This window comes from Hemitrygon akajei, chromosome 2 (genome assembly GCF_048418815.1).
Source record: "Hemitrygon akajei chromosome 2, sHemAka1.3, whole genome shotgun sequence".
NCBI classification, from domain to species: Eukaryota; Metazoa; Chordata; class Chondrichthyes; order Myliobatiformes; family Dasyatidae; genus Hemitrygon; species Hemitrygon akajei.
Genome location: NC_133125.1, coordinates 61,621,286 through 61,641,682, shown reverse-complemented (window position 1 = coordinate 61,641,682; position 20,397 = coordinate 61,621,286). Strand labels below are relative to the sequence as shown.

Below are 20,397 nucleotides of genomic sequence, written 5' to 3'. Positions count from 1 at the left end.
GACCAAGTCAATGTTCAAAGTTTGAAGTAAATTTATCATGAAACTATGTTAAGTATATGTCACCATATACTGCTGAGGTTCACTTTCTTGTGGCCATTTGTTGCAGAACTAATATATTAGAATCAATGTTAAACAACACAGACTGACAAACAGTAATAAGCAAAAGACAAATTGTGTAAATACAAAAAAGAAACACAAATAATTAAAAATAAATAATATTGAGCACAAGTCCTTGAAAGTGAGCCCATGGGTTGTGGAATCAATTCAGTGTTTAGGCGAGTAAAGTTATATGCACTGGTTCAGGAGCCTGATGTTGAAGGGTAATAACTGTTTTTAAATCTGGTGGTGCAGGAACAGTTGTTACCGTAGATTCCGGACTACAGAGCGCACCTGATTAAAAGCCGCTGACTCTAATTTTAGAAAGAAAATCAATTTTGTACTTGTACAAGCCGCACCGGATTTTAGGCCGCACCGGATTTTCGGCCGCAGGTGTCCCATGTTGTAATATGAGATATTTACACAGAAAGATATTACACGTGAGGATTTTTTAACTTTTAATTAAATCCATATGGTAACATAAACAAATACATATTGCAAATGCTTTTTTTCGAACCGTGCCTGTAACGCGGCTACTTTTAAATATACATACGTATCGGTAACACAAATTACGTTGCGTATACTTTTTTACTGAACAACATTCCAATATCTCCTAATGACTGGTAAAAAATATATATACTGCAGCCTACTAGGAAAAGTTATTGATCGCCTTTAACTTAAAAGCAGCGTTTTGGCTCCGCCGCTCGCCCCCACCTTCCCGTTTATCGCAAACCGGTATTTCCCACAAGACGCGGCGAAACCGGGTGTGACGTCATAGCATCCCGCGATGTAGTACAGAAAACAAATATAGTTAAAACACTTCTAACTTTAACTAGAAAATGAATTACTAAGCGAAAATATTATAAACTAGATAACTGCCATAAAGGCAGCACAATGCTTTTCTTCGAGTGTTTTCCATGTTGATGAGGGTGAGTACAAATGACTGATTTACAATAATTTAATTGTGAAAGTGCGCTTGATTTATCGTACAATTTCATTGGACCTCTGTGAACTACTCATCAATTTTATTGGTCTACTGTTACGAGGCAAAATGTTTTTGGCAGCATGAAAAAAAACCATGCATTAGCCGCACCGTAGTAAAGGCCGCAGTGTTCAAAGCTGTTCAAAATGTGGGAAAAAAGTAGCGGCTTATAATCCGACATCTACGGTACCTCCTTCCCGATGGCAGCAGTGAGAAGAAGGCATGGCGTAGATAGTGGGATCCTTGATGAATGCTGCTTTCTTGTGTCAGCAGTCCTTGTAGATGCGCTTAATGGTGGGGAGTACTTTTCCTGTGATAGACTGAACTGTATTAAATACCTTTTGTCAGTTTTTCCATTCTTGGGGATTGGCATTTCCATACCAAGCCATGATACAATCAGTCAGGATACTCTCCACTATGCATCTATAGAAGTTCGTCGAAGTTTTAGATGATGTGTAGAATCTGCGCAAACTTCTAAGAAACTAGAGTACTGCCGTGCCGACTTTGTAATAGCACTTGCATGCTGGTCCTAGCACAGATCCTCTGAAATGATAACATCAAGGAATTTAAAGTTACTGACCCTCTCTGCCTCCAATCCCTAATGAGGACTGGCTCAAGGACCTGTAGTTTCCTCCTCCTATAGTCAATAAACAATAGTCTATTGTAGGTGGCTTTACTGCTCTGCATATGTAGGTCACAGCTGGAGTATTGTGTTCCTACGATATTGGGAAGAATGCAATTGATAATTGATCCAATTTGTAATGTAGAACTATCTTCCTTGGTGTCAGGATTTTATTTCACCCAGTGGGTAGTTGCAATGTCTGAGAAAGTGGTGGAGGTAGCTACTGTCACAAAAATTAAAGCATCTGGACAAGTACAGGTTTCCCCTGCTATATCCAAAGGTAGAGCATTCCTATGAAACCATTTATAAGCCGAAATGTCGTAAAGCAAAGAAGCAATTATTAATTTATATGGGAAAAATTTTTGAATGTTCCCAGACCCAAAAAAATATCTTACCAAATCAAACCAAATAACACATGAAACCTAAAATACCATGAACATATAGTAAAAGCAGGAATGATATGATAAATATACAGCCTATATAAAGTAGAAGTATTGTATATACAGTGTAGTTGTATGTACGGTGTAGTTTCACTTATCAAAATCGGGAAGACAGTGAGCCAAAGTTGATGAGAGAAAAAAATCGGCATGTACATGCATGCACACATAACTGCCCGCACAAGGCTTCATGGTCATGGAAGTCTTTCTCGGGGTAAACACGTATAAAGCGAGCGTCTTTTTTTCATGAAAGCAAAAATCCTCTTTGGTTAGTGAAGACAGGTATTAAGGTAGTTCTTTCGTAACAGCGAACTGTTATCAAGTGAACGTTCGGAAAACGGGGGCCACTTGTACTAGAATCGTCAAAATACTGAAGTCTGTGAACCAGGTGCTAGTAACTAAGTGTAATATCTATGGGTACCTGATGCTTGTCATTCTATGAAGTATGTTTCTGTCTGTAATTCTGAGTATGCTTCTGATGACTTGGAACTGTTTAATTCAATTGGGTGGATAATTCACATTTCCATTGGACTGGTCGATGTGTAAAATGGAACCCTTAAACCTGATGTACTCTAATAGCTGGATAATTTTGTAACCTAATATGGGTTTGAAGAAGCTGACATTGAAGTCAGGAATTGCAGTCATTATCATTGAATTTTGTGATCTTGTGAAGATGTGCATTGGATTCACTTTTAACATTATTAAATAGCATGGTATATATCACGACTTAAATTTGTTGACATTCTTGTTGAAACTGTTTTGTCACTAATACCATTGTTACATTTTTTTCACTTTGTCTTAAGCATATTTCTTTATGACTTAAACATACAAGTCATTTTTACAGCAAAGTCATGTAATCTGTTACTAATTTGATTCACCCATCTCAAAAATGTCTTTGTACATGGACTTGCCATTGTAAGAATTCTGTACACTGTGTTCGAACATATAATGACATCCTGACACATTGATAACATCAAGGATGATGTACTAAACCACACTGAACAGCATTATTTAAAGAAGATTCCTCAGAATTTTTTTTTGTTTGATAGACCACTTGAAACTAAACATAAGTATTAATTTAGACTACTTGTATCATGTAGGAATTTGGAGAAACAAGAAATAAACTTTTATTGAATAGAATGCATTTAATTGCATAATGCTACTGACACATTGCAATTGTTCAACTAAGTTTAAAATGTTTTGTTGATGATTTTTGTTTGTACTCGTTGTCTGAGGTTTCTTGCTTAAGTGTCCAACAATAATCAGTCAGCATTGATGGATTCCAGTCGCCTTGAAACAGTTTCTCCATGACCTGAATGCCCTGGTGAAACCATTCATCATGCTTGTCACTGATAACATTAAGATTTGCAGGGAAGAGATCTAAATGAGAATGCAGAAAATGAATCTTTGAGACATGTTGCACTTCGTGATTTTGTATGTTTGAAGCATGTTGTTAACCATCTGCAAGTAGTTTGGTGTTATGGAGTTGCCATGAAAAAATTTCAACAATATCCTTGAATGCCTTTCATGTGATTATTTTTTTTCTCTCTCCCATACCATTGGAAGTTCTTAAAATTGCCTGTTGTTGATGACCTGTTTGATTTGTGGACCAACAAAATTGCCTTCCTTAATCTTGGCATCAGTTATTCTGGGAAACAGTTGTCTCAAGTATTAAAATCCTTCATGGAAATTGTTGTGCCTGGTGCCAGCAGATTCCATCCTTGCAGTTGAGGCTCATTCGACATAACGGGTTCAAAATCTGTATCAGTATTGCTGTCATTTTCCATCCATGGCTCCTGCAACATGGCATCTTTGTCGCCGCCTCTAGACTCCATGTCTCTGGTGGCTTTGGTACTAGAAGACTATCGTCATGCGGCACAAGTCTCATGGCCGAAGGAGGATTGAGGTATTCAATGGATTTCTTGTTTTTAGCAGGAAAAGGTATACACTGATCAGACAGAAGTAGCAGTCTAACACATCTTTCTGCTCTTACCATATCATCAGGACAGCGAACGGCATTGACTTCCAAGTACCTCTGAGCCAAGCTCTAAGATCGACAGTGCATGTTGCGCAACAGATGTGAGGAGCCCAGGCTTTGCCTTTGTCACCAATTTTCCATCCAAAGTGGAGCTCATAGGCTTTCTTAATAAGGGGTGTCATACTACGTCTTTGAGATTTAAGTGGACACTCGCCACAAATATAATAGAAAGTATCGTGGCTGTTGCAACACTGGCATCACAAATACTCCTGAAAATGCAATTACTTTATTATAATAAGTACACAGTATTCTATGCACGTAGATCATGCACATTAACGTGATCACAACTGATATACTGTACATTAAGTAGCAATGCATAGAACAATGTGTTCGTGATGCTTCTATAGTCTTCTAAAACCTGTCCTGCAAAGCAGCATCCTCCCTTCTAAGCATGACTAGGCATGCCTGGTCAAGATAGAAAACTTTCCAGCTTGCATTGTGGGCAACATTTTATTAGGCTTGGAATTATAATTGAAATAAAATGTATAGGTGATTTTATTTTTAAAGATGCGTGGTAGGGAAATTTCATGGTGATTTTCATGATTAGCTGCCCACAATCCATAAGGTACACCAACAAGTACTTGGGAAGCAATATCTTTGTTGTCCAGTGCCATTGATTCTGTTGTGATTGTGACTAAGTCACTGGGGAAGTTGTGTTTATGAAAGTTGTAGGTATGGAAAAAAAGTGGAGAAATTGGTCAAGATGACCAACACTGTATGGCTAATGAGGCAACCTCTACACTTTAAGGCAGTTTTGTATGGATTAACTGGCAGATACCCAATGGAGAAGACACCTCGATGAATATAACTCATCTGTAAGTGTGTAGAGGATGTCAGTACCTCGAGTGGTCATCTAATGGCTCAACCAGAAGCCCTGGTTGAATGCAGAGGTGTGTTCCCTACAGAAAGTCTGGGATGCTGCCTTCAAGTCTGGAGACAGAACAGTTCTCAGAGCAGCCAGGAGAAACCACAACTTGTGCATTAAGAGGGTGAAGACCACTTGCGTGTGAGGCGGGGGGGGGGGGGTGAGAATCAGGAGCACCTGGTCAATAATGTGGTTGGGGATCAAAAGCATTACTGACTATGTAAAGGAAAATAGCATTGACTGTACCAGTGATGCCTCCCTCCCTGATGCTCTAAACAATGACCGTACATGCTTCAAAGCAAGCAGCAGATGCCAACCATAAAAACTACCTCTTCCAGGTGAGCAGCCATTGTCTGTAACAGCAGCAGATTTGAGAAGGATTCTGCAAACAGTCAACCCCCATAAGACTGCTGGGCCTGACAGCATCCCAGGCGGAATACTCTGAGTGTCCACACCAACTCACTGACTTCTTCACAGACATCTTCAATACTTCATTTGTTAAGGCTGCTGTTCCCACATGCTTCAAATTAGCCACTACCATCCCTATACTAAAGAACTCTACACCTTCAGACCTAAATGACTGATGTCAATCGTCATGAAGCTCTTTGAACACCTGGCAGTGACACACATAGGAAACTCTATTCATGCCACATGGGACACTCAATGCCTCTGCTTTCAGAGGAGGCTGAAGTGATCTGGATTATGCACATCAATACTCATGACCCTGTACAGATGCGTAGTAGAGGGCATTCTAACATGTTGCATCGCTGCATGGTAATGCAGCTACACTGGCAAATAGTGGGTAGTCAAAATTGCCCAACACATCACTGGTACCAGCCTACCCACAGTCGAGGACATGTATACAGAAAGGTGCTGGGGGAAAAGCTAGTAACATCATGAATGATTCTACTCACCCTTCACTAGAACTGTTTATCACCGTCCCATTGGGGAGGAGGTTAAGTAGCATCCACATCAGGAGCACCAGTTACTTTCACTAAGCAGTAAGGCTGATCACCATCTCCACCCACTAACCCACCAAACTACACCCCCCACCACCATCACTACTTTATCATTTCCTATCAGTGTCACTTATGTACATGCAATATAAGCTATCTATATAAGCTATCTTATGTGTTTATTGTGCTGTTTATCTTCCTGTTTTTTTGTGTGCTGCATCTGATCCACAGTAACATTTATTTTGTTCTCCTTTACACTGTACTGGAAATTACATTAAACTATCTTGAATCTGTTTGAAACAGACATTCTCTTGGAGACCCTCTCAGTAGTCTCATAAACTCGGTGCATCACATTTTTATACCCTTCAAGATGAAAGGTAACAACTTTTCAAGATTTCAAGATGAAAATTCAGTAGTTACAATGACATTTACTTCAATATTTTGGGTTGACAGTTTTTCCTTTGAATTGCATGTCTACAGTGGCAGACACCTCTGAATGTTCAAACATCTTCATTGGGACATAGTAATTCATACAGACAGTCTAAAAACTTCTCAGAACGGAGAGGCAAATGCTCGAGATTAGTGTTGTGAGAGCTGGCTCTCTGAGTACACAAATGTCCCAACTAGTTCAGTTTTTTAAATGCGATAATGGATAATACAGTCTGCAAGATTTTTTGAACTGATTTACAATTTCTCACACCTGAGAGGCCACTACACCAGATGGGTTGGCACAGCATCCTTGAATGATATATAAGGTGTTCATAAGGTTTTACGTTGTTTTAGGTATGTTTCTTGTTTGTTCACTTTGAATTGCTGTAATCTTAAATGGATGACAGTTTAGGATTAACATGTTCTTGTATTGATGCACCATTGTAAAATATGTAGGCAGGTGGTCATTTGTTAAACCTGATGACATGAACATCAATTTCTCTTAACTTCTGGTAATTTCCCCCCCTCCCCTTCCCTCTTCATTTTCCCCAATCTGGCCTTTTACCTCTTCTCACCTGCCTATCGCCACCCCCTGGTGTCCCTCCTCCTTCCCTTTCTCCCAAGATCCACTCTCCTATTAGATTCCTCCTTCAGCCTGTTGCCTTTTCCACTTAATACCTCCTAGCTTCTTGCTTTATTCCCCTCCCCCACCCACCTGGCTTCATCTGTCACCTAGCTTGTTCTCCTTCCCCTCCCCTTACTTTATTCTGGCATGTTCTCCTCCCCCCCCCCCCCAAAAAAAAAACCTGATGAAGGGTCTCGGCCCTAAATATCAACTACTTATTTGTTTCCATAAATGCTGTGTGACCTGCTGAGTTCCTCTAGCATTTTGTGTGTTGCTCTGGATTTCCAGCATTTGCAGGATCTCTTGTCTTTATGTATTAAAAGAGCCATCTCCACCAATTTCATAGCTTGATTTTGTTTTGAAGTGGTAGCCAAGTTGATAAATTGTTGTTATTTTCCATGAGTCTTGTTTTTCTTGAAACAGACAGCATTATATATTATAGAATTGTATATCAATAGTCACCTATATGTAGTCACTTCTTTCAAAAACCTATGTCTCAGTTTGAACCACTGAATGAAGAGTAATCAATAAAGGTTAGTGACTTAAATTTATCTTTTTTGTTTCAAGGATGCTACAGACTCAAAATTTTAATAATCTCACAGACACAAGATTCTATGCTAAAATTTGGAGCAAAAATGAAACTGCTGGAGTAACACAGTGGGTCAAACATTGGGGGAAAGGAATTGTTGACATTTTGGTTCAAGTTTCTTCCTTGGTGCTGAGATTGGAGAAGGAAGATGGCCATATAAAGAGGAAAAGGGAAGAGTTGAGGAGGGGGGCAGTAGATGACAGGTGGACTGAGGAGGGCTGAGGGATAATGGCAAAAGGAGTTGGGTATAATTGGGAGACTGGCCAATAGGTGGTGGTAGTAGATGGGGAGGATAGGGAAGGGTGAATTTAGTGGGGTGGTAGAGGGGAAGGTGAAGGTTGATATAAAGGCTGGAGAGTGGTGAATGTGGACACATGCTAGAATGTAATGGGAACCACTCGGGAAGAGATGAAAGGCAGATGGAACCAGAGGTGGGAAGAGATAAGGTGGGTGAAGTGTGTGGGTAATAGATTGTGGAAATGGGAGGAGAATGATTTTGAAACTGGCTGATCGGAGGTATGAGAATGGGAGGCCTGAGGTGGATTGGAAGAAGAGAGAAAAGGGCACACACAAGGGGTAAGGGTTGCCTGAAATTGGAAAATTCAGTATCGATACCATTGAGTTGTAGACTACCTAGTCAGAATATGAGGTGTTGTTCTAACTTGCATTGGGCTTTACCCTGGAAGTGGAGAAGGCTGAGGGTGACTGGTTGGCATGGGGAACCGAGTTAAAATGTCATGCAACCCAGTATTCAGCTTGGCCATTAATCTACTTTTGGTCTTTCCACTCTAGATAGGACCACATCAGGAGCACTGAGTGCAGTTGATGAGGTTGGAGGAGGTAACGTAAATCTTTGCCTCAAATGAAGGCTGTTTTGGTTGCTCAGAGGTGAGGGAGGAAATGTAAGAACCTGTTGGGAAAGTGCCAAGGGTTAGGTTAGAGAGGCGTAGAGGGAAGGGATGAGTGGACCACAGAATTATGGAGGGTGTGGACCCTGTGGAAGATGGAAACAGATAAGGAGGGAAGACATGGCTAGTAGTTAAATCCTATTGCAACTTTTTAAAAGATGGTGCTGGCTTAAATTGTAAAATACATGTACAGCAATAAATGCAATTTGCACAAAAGTTTCCACATTAGTAGTCCCATTACATGCTGAAAAGCTGCCACATCAGGATTTTTAAGGAAGTTTCTTAAACTTTTCAAATAACCTTTCAGTATGTTCCTGTGCTTCAGTATGGTTCTGTGAAATTGCTAATTAAATATGATTGAGTATCGGTAAATGTTAACTATTTGTTATTTCTATTTTAACTGGAAAAGGATAGGACAATTTCTTGGAGCGGGTTTCTTTTTCTCCACACAAATCCTGTGAGCAACATGTGACTTTTGTATTTATAGTTTCAAAAATTATTAGGCAGATGTACTCAGATCTCGTGTTTTGAAGGCACATGCATAGTCTTGGGATTTATGAAATAGTGGGATGCGAAGCAGTTTGTCATTTTATCTTTGTGCTTTAGTTCTTTAATTAATGCCAATAATTAAATTTGTTTCTGTTATGTGTTGGTGCTTACAAAATGTTTTACTCTAATTAGTACATAATTAAAGTGGATAAAACAATGCCGTTATAGACATGGATGACTGGTCCAGAATTACATTTGACAGTTTTGATCTCTGGCTTTGAATGCTGCTATTAAAGTTGAAACTGGCTAGCCTGGTATATTGAATGGTCACCTGCAGTTGAGTTAAGGAGCCCACTGCTTGTAATTCCTGCAGACTTGTAAGGATTTTTTTGGTTTAGTTGAACTGATAACCTTATTTGCTCCCCGCCTGCAGTTTAACAACATCTCCCAGATTTTACCCAGACTGCCCAACACTTTGAAACGTGGAATTAATGCTTGCAAAATTGGTCAGTATTCCACAAGCTTAAAGATTGAGTTATATAAAAGAGATGTTAGGGTAGATAAACAAATGCTTGCTCTCAGAGCTAGGTTTAAGTGGTGTCCTAAAGGAGAAAATTTGAATTAGAAGTGTTTTACCTCAGTCAGTTCCAAAGCTAAGGATGCAGATGCTGACAGCTGTTCTAAAGTGAGTTCAAAAGGCACAAAATACTTGGAGAATTATCATGATCCACCTGTGTGCTACTTTGACACACTCTCTCATCTGCTATGGGACTTTTTTTTTGGATATGGAGGCCTGTAAAAATTGCAGCTCCATACATAGAGGCCTCATGCAAAGCCCTTTAACACCCAAAGCTCTTGACAGCTCATCATGAATTGATCAGAATTAGGTTTATTATCACCGGCATGTGACATGAACTTAGCAGCAGCAGTTCAATGTAATACATAATCAAGCTGAGGAAAAAATAATATACGAAATAAACAAACAAGTAATTCAATTATGTATATTGAATAGATTTTAAAACATGCAAAAACAGAAATACTGTATATATTTTTTTAAAAGTGAGGTAGTGTCCAAAGAGTCAATGTCCATTCAGGAATCAGATGGCAGAGGGAAAGAAGCTGTTCCTGAATCGCTGAGTGTGTGCCTTCAGGCTTCTGTTTCTCCTACCTGATGGTAACAGTGAGAAAAGGGCATGCCCTGGGTGCTGGAGGTCCTTAATAATAGTCGCTGCCTTTCCGAGACACTGCTCCTTGAAGACATCCTAGATACTTTGTAGGCTCGTGCCCAAGATGGAGCTGACTAGATTTACAACCTTCTGCAGCTTCTTTCAGTCCTGTGCAGTAGCCCCTCCATACCAGACAGAGATGTAACCTGTCAGAATGCTCTCCACAGTACAACTAATTTTGACTAACTCAGACTTTAAGGAAGAAGAAGAAATTGCCTTTCAACTCACTAGAGAGCATAGGCCGTCAACTTTTTGCTGTTGATGTTTCTGTAGCAGGCAATTTTTTTTGTACCTTTTGAACTTGCTTTAGAATGGCTGTCAGTATCTGCATTCTTAGCTTTGGAACTGACTGAGGTAAACACTTCTAATTCAAATTTTCTCCTTTAGGACATCACTTAAACCTAGCTCTGAGAGCAAGCACTTGTTTATCTACCCTAACATCTCCTTCATTTAGCTTGAATAATGTATTAAATAAAAGCAAATAGTTAGTGTAAGAATATTTCCTGAAGTACTTTAGATGTAACTTAAGGCCAGTGTAGGTTACTTTGGTTTGTAATGTACCTCTTGCTTGTAGTGTTTTACCCCTTCAGTTTCAGCTGTTTCTACAATTGTATTGATGGTGCACAGATCTCTTTATCTGCAACCTGTAATTGGTGTTTTTTCCGCAGATAGTGTTTTTGTAAGCAGCTAAGCATGATGAACAGACTCATTATTGTGTACCTGTGCTGTTACATTACCTCATTTTAGTGTAACATTTTTGTATAGTTCAATTTGATCAAACTTTAACACAAATATACAATAAATATATATTAAGTTTAAGAATTCAGCAAATACACTTAAGCATGTAAAAATTGAAAAAAATTGAACTACTTTGATAATCAGTCACCCGTAAACTCCAAAGTTTGCAAGAACTGTCATGACTGATGTAATTAATTCAGTTGATGCCGCTTTCTTGTGAGAACTGAAAGTCTGGTTGTGGGGTGGGGTGACTCTTAAATTATTAAGCAACACTGAATTGTTCAAAGAACATCAAGCTCCTCTTAATGGTTAACCCATTAATTACTTTTGAATTTGAGCTTTTCCACAGTAGAATGCACAACTCCAGGCTGGACCTTTTTATCAGTTAATTCTGTTGACAAATTTTAGATATTCTCAAGAGTTACTATACATCAGTTAATGTACAGATTGGTTTGTGGCAAATCTTTATTTTGACAAGTCAGCAAGCAATTTAAATTGGGGGAAAACGATAATTTGTAATATCAAAACTTGTGACAGGATGGCGGTGATATATGTGCATTTTTAAATTCTGCAGGCCATTTGTGTTTATCGTGAGAAGCGGCCTCTGCAAAGTCTAATGCAAATGTCTCAAGAATGTTAGGTAATTGCTCTGGTTACATGTATTTTTTAAAAAAACTAGAATTTCAGCTTTCATTGACTCTGGTCAGTCATTAGTTTTTAATTGATGACAATGGCACCTTGCCATTTGGAGCAGGAACACAAAAACCAGCAAGAGTAGGCCACCTGCTCCATTGAACCTGCCCTGCCATTTGGTATAAGCTACTCTAGGCCTTGAGCTGGTTAACATAGCCACCAATTCTGCAGTCTTTCAAAACTTTACCTACTTTGTAATTAAATACTCCTAATGATCTTGCATCCACAACTCTTGGGGTAGACATTTGAAGGTTGACTAACTTCTACTCAAAGAAATTTCTGTGCACCTCAGATTTAAATGACCACTCAATAATTTTATAACTATATCCACCTTTCCCACTACAGTCGGCCCTCCTTGTCCGCAGGGGATTGGTTCCGGAACCCCCCCGTGGATACCAAAGTTCGTGGATGCTCAAGTCCCTTATTTAACTTTTATCAGTGCAGTGGTCTTTAGGACCCAGCGGAACCCTGGACTTTATTTAACATGTCGCCGTGTGGTGGACATTAGGACCTGGTGGCGCAGCTCTGAATCCGCAGTGTTTCTGTTCACGAAAATAATCATGATCACGATTGAAAATAAGGTGGAAGTAATAAAGCGATCAGAAAGAGGTGAAATGCCATCGGTCATTGGAAGAGCGTTAGGCTACAGTCGGTCAACGATTGGAGCAATTTTAATGGAGAATGTGAAAGGCCCTGCCCCGATGAAAACTACGATTATTACTAAGCAATGCAGTGGTTAAATTATTATAATATGTATGTTTCTTAAGTGTTTTATGTGCATAGAAAGGTAAAGTATATACTATATACTAAGAAAAATGTTTGACTAACTGACGCTAAATAATACCGGATGTACCTGTTCTGACTTCAAATCCGACTTAAAGATGGACTCAGGAATAGAACTCATTCATAACCCGGGGACTGCCTGTACTTTAAAGTCATTTCTAGATTACTTACAATACCTAATACAATGTAAATAGTTGTTATACTGTATTGTTTGGGGAATAATGACAAGAAAAAATAGTCTATGTGCTCAAGCAACGAGTGCTGGAGAGAGAACTTCCGGGTTTTCCTGATCCGTGGTTGGTTGAATCCGTGCATACGGAATCCGCAGATAAGGGGGGCCGACTGTACTGAAAACCTCTCGGTATCCAGATCTAGCACTTTAGATCTTGTGTTTCAGTGACACCACGCTCATTCTTCTAATCTTCAAAGAATACAGATGTAATCTTTTCAGCTGTTTGTGATGGAATAGCTCTGATCAGTGAATGTTTTGCATTCTTCCTCCAATGTTGATATACCCTTTCATAAATAAGAGACTGAATCTGTACACTGCATTCCAGAAGCAACCTCACAATGTGTGCTTCCTCATTTTCTCCTCTATCTGAATTATGCATGGGTTTATAAGTTAATTAGTCATTTTAAATTGCCCCAGTGGGTAGGTGAATGTGGATTGTAGAGGTGAAGAGTGCAGGGAATGGGGAAGTTTTAAATGGGTTAGGATTGGATTCATGTGAAAATGGATATTTGATGCTTCATACTATGGTGTTCTAATACACCATCTGTGTTGATGTATTTTACCTGGCAGGTAGATAATTTGTTCAACTCTGATTATCTAACAGAGCGTAGGCTCACTTCAATCCACTTCTGGTCACTAGCAAGATGATGGAATACAAAGTGACAGTGTCAACCATGAGTACTTAGCTTGCAATGCTCTCTTGTATATAGTTCCACCTGGATTAAATTAGAGTATCTCTGTTACAGGAGTTAAATAATGGTAGCTGATTAAACTGGAGTAGGCTTTCCAGGAAGAAGAGATATTTTGACATTTAGTATAAAGAGGATTAAAGGCATGTTAACATTACAAAACTTTTATGGATTAATCAATTCATTAGACTTTTCTAAGGATTTTTCTTTAAAACATTTTATTATACGGGATCTGCACTTTGCTGTCAAAGCTATTTATCGACGAACCTTGTGAATTGGCATTGGTATCAATCTTAATTGCTTACTTGAAATTAACAGTTTGTAATCTTCGTTATTTCAGTTTACACTATTTGAATTTGAGTGTGATGAGTTAAAAATTAGAAAATAAACTTAAACTGAAGTTGCAAATTTAAAAACTTGTTTCCATGTGAATTCTTTATGTAATCAATGCAGTGATTGAGAAGTGATCAGTATTGGTGATGTACACCAAAAAAAAATTAAACATGTATGATAAAGCAGAATGCAGAGGCTCTGAAATTTTGTTTGGAAAAATTGATCTAGTTTGTCAGAATCAGATTCAATATCACTGGCATATTTTATGGAATTTGTCAACTTTATGGCAGCAGTACAGGGAAATACTTGATAAATATTGAGAAAAAACTGAGTTGCATTAAGTATATGTCTGTTAAATTATTACCCGGTAAGTTAAAAGAAGTAATGCCAAAAAACAAGAAAAAAGTAGTGAGGTAGTGTTCACGGGTTCAATGTCCATTTGGGAATCGTATGGCAGAGGGGAAGAGGCTGTTCCTGAATCACTGAGTTTGTTCCTTCAGGCTTCTGAACTTCCTTTCTGACTGTGTGAAGAGAGCATGTCCTGGGTGCTGGGGATCCTTAATGATGGATGCTGCCTTCCCAGGGCACCACTCGTTGAAGATGTCTTGGATACAATGGAGGCTAGTACCCATGATTGAGCTGCCTAATTTTACAAGTTTGTGCAACTTAATTTAATTTTGTGCAGTAACCCCCCCCCCCCCAATGCGCAAGTGATGGTGATGTTGCCTGTCCGAATGCTCTCCATGGTTCATTTGTAGAAGTTTTCGACTGTTTTAGTTGACAAACCAAACTGCTAATGAAACGTAGCCGCTGTCTTGCCTTCTTTTGGCTTCATCAATATGTTCAATCCAGTTTAGGTACTCAGAGACATTGACACCTAGGAACTTCAACTTGCTCACTCTCTCCACTTCCGATCCCTCTGAAATCAGAAAGTCTCAGAAATGATGGTTGTGGTCCCTCATTTTACCCTTCTTGAAGTCCACAATCAGTTAATTGGTCTTGCTGACATTGAGTGCAAGGTTGCTGCTGTCACACCACTCGACTAACTGGTATGTCTTGCTACTGTGTGCTCTTTCGTTACCATCTGAGATTCTGCCAAAAATGGTTGTATCATCAGCAAATTTATAGATGGCATTTGAGCTATGCATAGCCGCACAGCGAAGAGTGTAGAGAGAGTAGAGCAGTGCGCTAAGCACACATTCCCGTGGAGCGCCAGTGTAACTTGTCAGCAAGTTGGAGATATTATTTCTGATCCACACAGATCATGGTCTTCCAGTTAGGAAGTTGTGGATCCAGTTACAGAAGGAATTACAGAGGCCCAGGTTCAGTAGCTTTTCAATGAGGATTGTAGGAATGATGGTGTTGCTGAGTCAATTAACAGCATGCTGACATAGGTATTTGCATTGTCCAGGTAATCCAAGTCTGTGTGGAGAGCCATTGAGATCGTGACTGCTGTGGACCTATTGTGGCAATTGGCAAATTGCATCAAATTCAAGATGCATTATTTGACTGTAAAAGTCCAATATGTAAAATAAATAGTTATTATGAAAATCTCAGGGAACTGGTCATAATTCTTCTTAAATGAACTACTCAAACTCTCCAGAATGTTTTCACATAAATAGGAATTTTTAGCAATGTTCTGAGGTACCTGGTGTAACAGGGTATGTACAATAACTCAAAAGGTGGCTCTTTGAATGAATTAAAATTAATTAATTATCTTGCAGTAATGATTTACTTCGAACTTGGCAGACAAGTTATTGAAGCTGTCTTCGGTTGTTGCAATAAATAGGACAAAATGGAGCATCCAAGTGAGTTAGTAGATAATGGGGAATGTGCTACAAAATTGAGCTCTATACTGAATGGGAATATTTCATGTAAAACTCAAATTTGGCACTTGGACCTGAATATTCAATGCATTCAACGGATACTTTGTAATTTAGATTCAGATCTGTTGGCCTTCAAACATTGTAACTCAAATATATGCAGTCTTTATTTATATTACTTATTACTTCTGATATTCATAAGAATTAGATTATTAACTTTACTGAGATTTTTCAGTGAGGAAGTAATATTAAACGCGTACAAGGTTTCGATTAAATACCAGGTGTTAACTTGTATGGTGACTTTCACTATACAGTGATTAAGGGGGATTATATTCAATATAATTGGTTATAGTTGGGGCTCTTTATTTGTTTATTGTTCACACAAGTTAAAATGGGTTTCACTGTGTTCATTGTAAAAGAATGAAGGAAGTATTGGGTTCTGATATTTAAATCCACATTCATTTAGAAGTCAGGAATGGGGCAGAGAACTTGTTGCTTCATGATCATTTTAAGAGTTGATAGGGGAAAAAAAAAGAACAAGACCAGAACAGTGATGGGTCACTGTTGCTTGAAGAGAGAAATTAAGGATGGTGCCTAGCATAAATCAGCTACTTTTACACCCCATCGTAAGAAAGCTTCCATTCAAATATAGATTAGAATTGGAAAATATTTATTCAATACTGTAGTAAAAATTAACCAATGAGAAAACACTCATTCATTTAATGAAAGAACAAAGAGGCTTCCGGAATTGTACTTTGTATAGCCATTTGAGGCATAAAGACCACTGAAAATACAAGCAGATAATAATTTGTACTGCAAAAAAAAAGATGATTAAAATTTAAGTCTGATCCAATGTCTCCTCTCCCTGCCATTCAACCCCTCCCTTAGATTCTAAATCATGTTTAGAATCATTACATCCGAAAATTCAGAGGCAGAAAAACTTATATCTATGTTATGTATAAAATAATTAAAAGAATACAGACACAGAAAAAAGGCTCAATTATGATTAGGCATTTTAGTATGAATAATATGACTCAATATTGAGTAACCCCAACTTCCAGGACTTGAATGAATCCAGTCAAAGAAATCCCATCCATAAGATTGATCATTTTTAGCTGCTTTATGAATATGATTAGCCAAATTAGTTATGGCTTTTGACTTGTCAGGTATATGACACTCCTCACGTGAGGAACTTCTCAACTGCTAAGAGGAAATCTAATGCCATATGATTTTGAAGAACTGTGTTGTGCATGGTAACCATTCCTGTTGTTACCTTTCCCAAGGCTTCAGCATTGTCATTGTTACTCTTTCTAAGGCTGCAGCAATATTCTTGATCACTTATACTCCTTGCAACACCATAAATTGATGCAAAATAATCTCCTTCAGAAATGTCTTGTTTACTTCTAGACTTAGGAGGTATGTCTCATGGCAGGAAAAGCATACCCAAAATTATAAGAACGCAACCAATTACATGGAAAAAAGGTGCAGGCTGCATTGCATACAGTCATTATTGTTCCCATGAACAATATCATCATATGACAGGAGCTTTGTTGAATTGTAATATTTCTGCTTGACAATCAGCAAGTATACATTGAGTCATCTCAACTGGCACATTATGAGTGGGGGAAATTTGCAAAAATATAACAACAAATAATATTACAATAAACTTCATAATGTCCAGTAGTTGTCGATTTGCTGAAGTCTTCTAGCTGGTTAGTGATTTGTGTACAACAGCTCAGGAATGTAGGCACTGTGAGCAAGAGATTACTAGCACATTAACCACAGCACTGTTTGTCTTCGTTGGGTATCACTTTAGCTCATTTGCAGTGGTGGTGTCTGTTCACTTTTATCTTCTACTTTTGCCACCGAATTGGTAATTAATAGCACTTGTAAAGGACATTCCCATGAAGCTCCTAGTCTTTCCTTTTGTGGTTTCTTAATCAGGACTCACTTGCCTGGAATCGGTGTGTCGTCCTCCTGCTGGGTCTTCCCAAGTGGCAGAAATCTCTTGAGAAGCAGACTGGAATGCTTGGGTTAATTTCACAAAATAGTTAACTAAATTGTCTGTATAATGTGTATATCAGTCTCAGATTGAGGGCTCCCAGCAGTGACATATAGTGCCTTGAAAAAAGTATTCACTTATTTTTACAGTTTACTGTCTTTTCATATATTTAAAATACACTAAAGTAGGAATTTTTGAGCTAATCTACTGTGCAACATCAAATCAAGTGCCAAAAACTGTTAACAATTCACTAAAATTTCCAAAACCTGTAACAATTCACTAAAAATTAAAAACTAAAATTGTGAGGCTGAAAAAGTATTCATCCCCTTTGTAATTACTATGCTAACTTTCCTCGGGTACAATACTGTATATTCCCTTACCAACTCACCCAATTTGTTGATGTAGAAAATTGGAGGATCACCAGTTTTAGAACATAGAACATAGAATAGTACAGCACATTACAGGCCCTTTGGCCCACAATGTTGTGTCGACCCTCAAACCCTGCCTCCCATATAACCCCCCGCCTTAAATTCCTCCATATACCTGTCCAGTAGTGTGCCCTGGGGAAGAGGTGCTGGCTGTCCACTCTGTCTATTCCTCTTAATATCTTGTACACCTCTATCATGTCTCCTCTCATCCTCCTCCTCTCCAAAGAGTAAAGCCCTAGCTCCCTTAATCTCTGATCGTACTCTCTAAACCAGGAGGCATCCTGATAAATCTCCTCTGTACCCTTTCCAATGCTTCCACATCCTTTCTGTATTGAGGCAACCAGAACTGGACACAGTACTCCAAGTGTGGCCTAACTAGAGTTTTATAGAGCTGCATCATTACATCGCATCTCTTAAACTCTATCCCTCGACTTATGAAAGCTAACACCCCATAAGCTTTCTTAACTACCCTATCTACCTGTGAGGCAACTTTCAGGGATCTGTGGACATGTACGTCCAGATCCCTCTGCTCCTCCACACTACCAAGTATCCTGCCATTTACTTTGTACTCTGCCTTGGAGTTTGTCCTTCCACAGTGTACCACCTCACACTTCTCCGGGTTGAACTCCTTCTGCCACTTCTCAGCCCACTTCTCCATCCTGTCAATGTTTCTTTGCAATCTTCGACAATCCTCTACACTATCTACAATACCACCAACCTTAGTGTCGTCTGCAAACTTGCCAACCCACCTTTCTACCCCCACATCCAGGTCGTTAATAAAAATCACAAAAAGTAGAGGTCCCAGAGCAGATCCTTGTGGGACACCACTAGTCACAACCCTCCAATCTGAATGTACTCCCTCCACCATGACCCTCAATGAATTGAAAAGAATAAATAACCTCTTTATCTGTAAGGTCCAACAGTATAGTAGATTTTCAACAGAACAATCCCAAATGAAGACAAAAGAACATTCAAGTCAGGGATATTAGAGAAGCACACATCTGGGAAAGGGTTCGAGACTTATCTCCAAGGCAGAGCAGTCCATAGTGAAAGACTGGGGAATAATATGAAACCACAGCTACACTGAGTAAGTCATGTCGAGAAGAAATGCACTTGTGAGTAGGGTACTGTGATGCTAACAGTCACTGACTGAGCTGCAGGAGTCAGCTGCTAACCTCTGCCAGAAAGCGAAACTGGGGAGGAATTTCATCTTTCAGCAAGACAATGACCTGAAGTCCACTGCCAGAGCAACCACGGAATGATTTCAAATGAAGAAAATAGATGTTCTTGGGTGGCTCAGTCAGGGTCCTGATCTTAAACCCGATCGAACATCTCTGGCAAGACCTCAAGATTGCTATCTACTGCTGCTCCCCAACTTAACTGCCACAGGTTGAGCAATTTTGCAAGGAGGAATGGGTAAATCTTGCCCTATCACGCTGTGCAAAGCTAATGGAGACTTATCCAAAAAGACTACTGGCTGTAATAACTGCAAGAGGTGGTTCAACTCAGTATTGAGCAAAGGAAGATGAATATTTTTGAACTGATGAATTTTCCATTTTTGAATTTTTAGTTTCTCATGCTTTAGAATTTTCCCTGTTATTTTGGGCTCTGCTGTGAAAAAGGCATGTGATTCACAAATAAAAATGCTCAGTTAAATTAATTGAAATCCTTAGTTGTGATGCTCATTTATGTGAGCAAAGGTTTGGGGGCTGAATAATTTTACAAGGCACTGTAGGTTGCCCTATTACCACGTCAGATGGACGTGCCTTGTTTGGTGTTGCTCTGATGCTACACAAAACCATAGGAGGAGTTGTAGGTCGTGGTATGCCTTCTTCATGATACTTAGTCATTGTTTAATTATTTCATTCCTTCATTCGACTTGTGCTGATGACTCCAGGTGATATGGACAATTAAAAGAAAATGCAGTGTTCATCAGTTGACATATTTCCTGACAAATACTCCCAGCAAAATGTTTTTTGGTCACAGTCAATGTGACATGGAAATCTCCATCTAGGAATATAGTCTTTTAGAGTTTTTGCTCTGTGTGTAGCTGTAGCTTTCCTAGCTGGAGTAGCTTGTCCATTATTATCAGTATGTCTGGTATCCTTGACACCTTAGTAAAGAAATATAGTCCACTTGCAAGTATAAAAATGGACCAGGTGGGGCAGCAGCACTTGATGTAGTTTTTCCACTGTTCCAGGATTTGTTTTCTGGCATGTCGTGCATCTTTCAGTTTCTTGAGCTTGTTCCTGAATTTCCAATTCCATCATCATTGGGAGAATCTGATCATCTTTTGCACTCCATTGTTTCCTATGTAGTGTATTTGCTGTACCAGATAAGGAAGCAACATAGTTGAGGATACTACAAACCCCATTTCCAGAAAAGTTGGGATATTTTCCAAAATGCAATAAAAA

At 39.0% G+C, this 20,397-nt stretch overlaps 1 protein-coding gene across 3 annotated transcripts in view; it reads left to right on the top strand.

The window, feature by feature from the left end:
• Positions 1 to 20,397, top strand: part of dennd4c (DENN/MADD domain containing 4C) — a 183,667-nt gene that overhangs the window by 8,584 nt on the left and 154,686 nt on the right. For 2 of the 3 annotated variants that reach the window (XM_073072889.1, XM_073072869.1), the window contains exon 1: positions 8,459 to 8,479. The exons of the other annotated variant lie outside the window; for it this stretch is intronic. In XM_073072889.1, coding sequence (XP_072928990.1) covers positions 8,465 to 8,479 — 15 coding nt within the window. In that variant the 5' untranslated portion in view covers positions 8,459 to 8,464. Of the gene's footprint in view, positions 1 to 8,458; positions 8,480 to 20,397 lie in introns of those variants that run through there. 3 annotated transcript variants of the gene reach the window in all.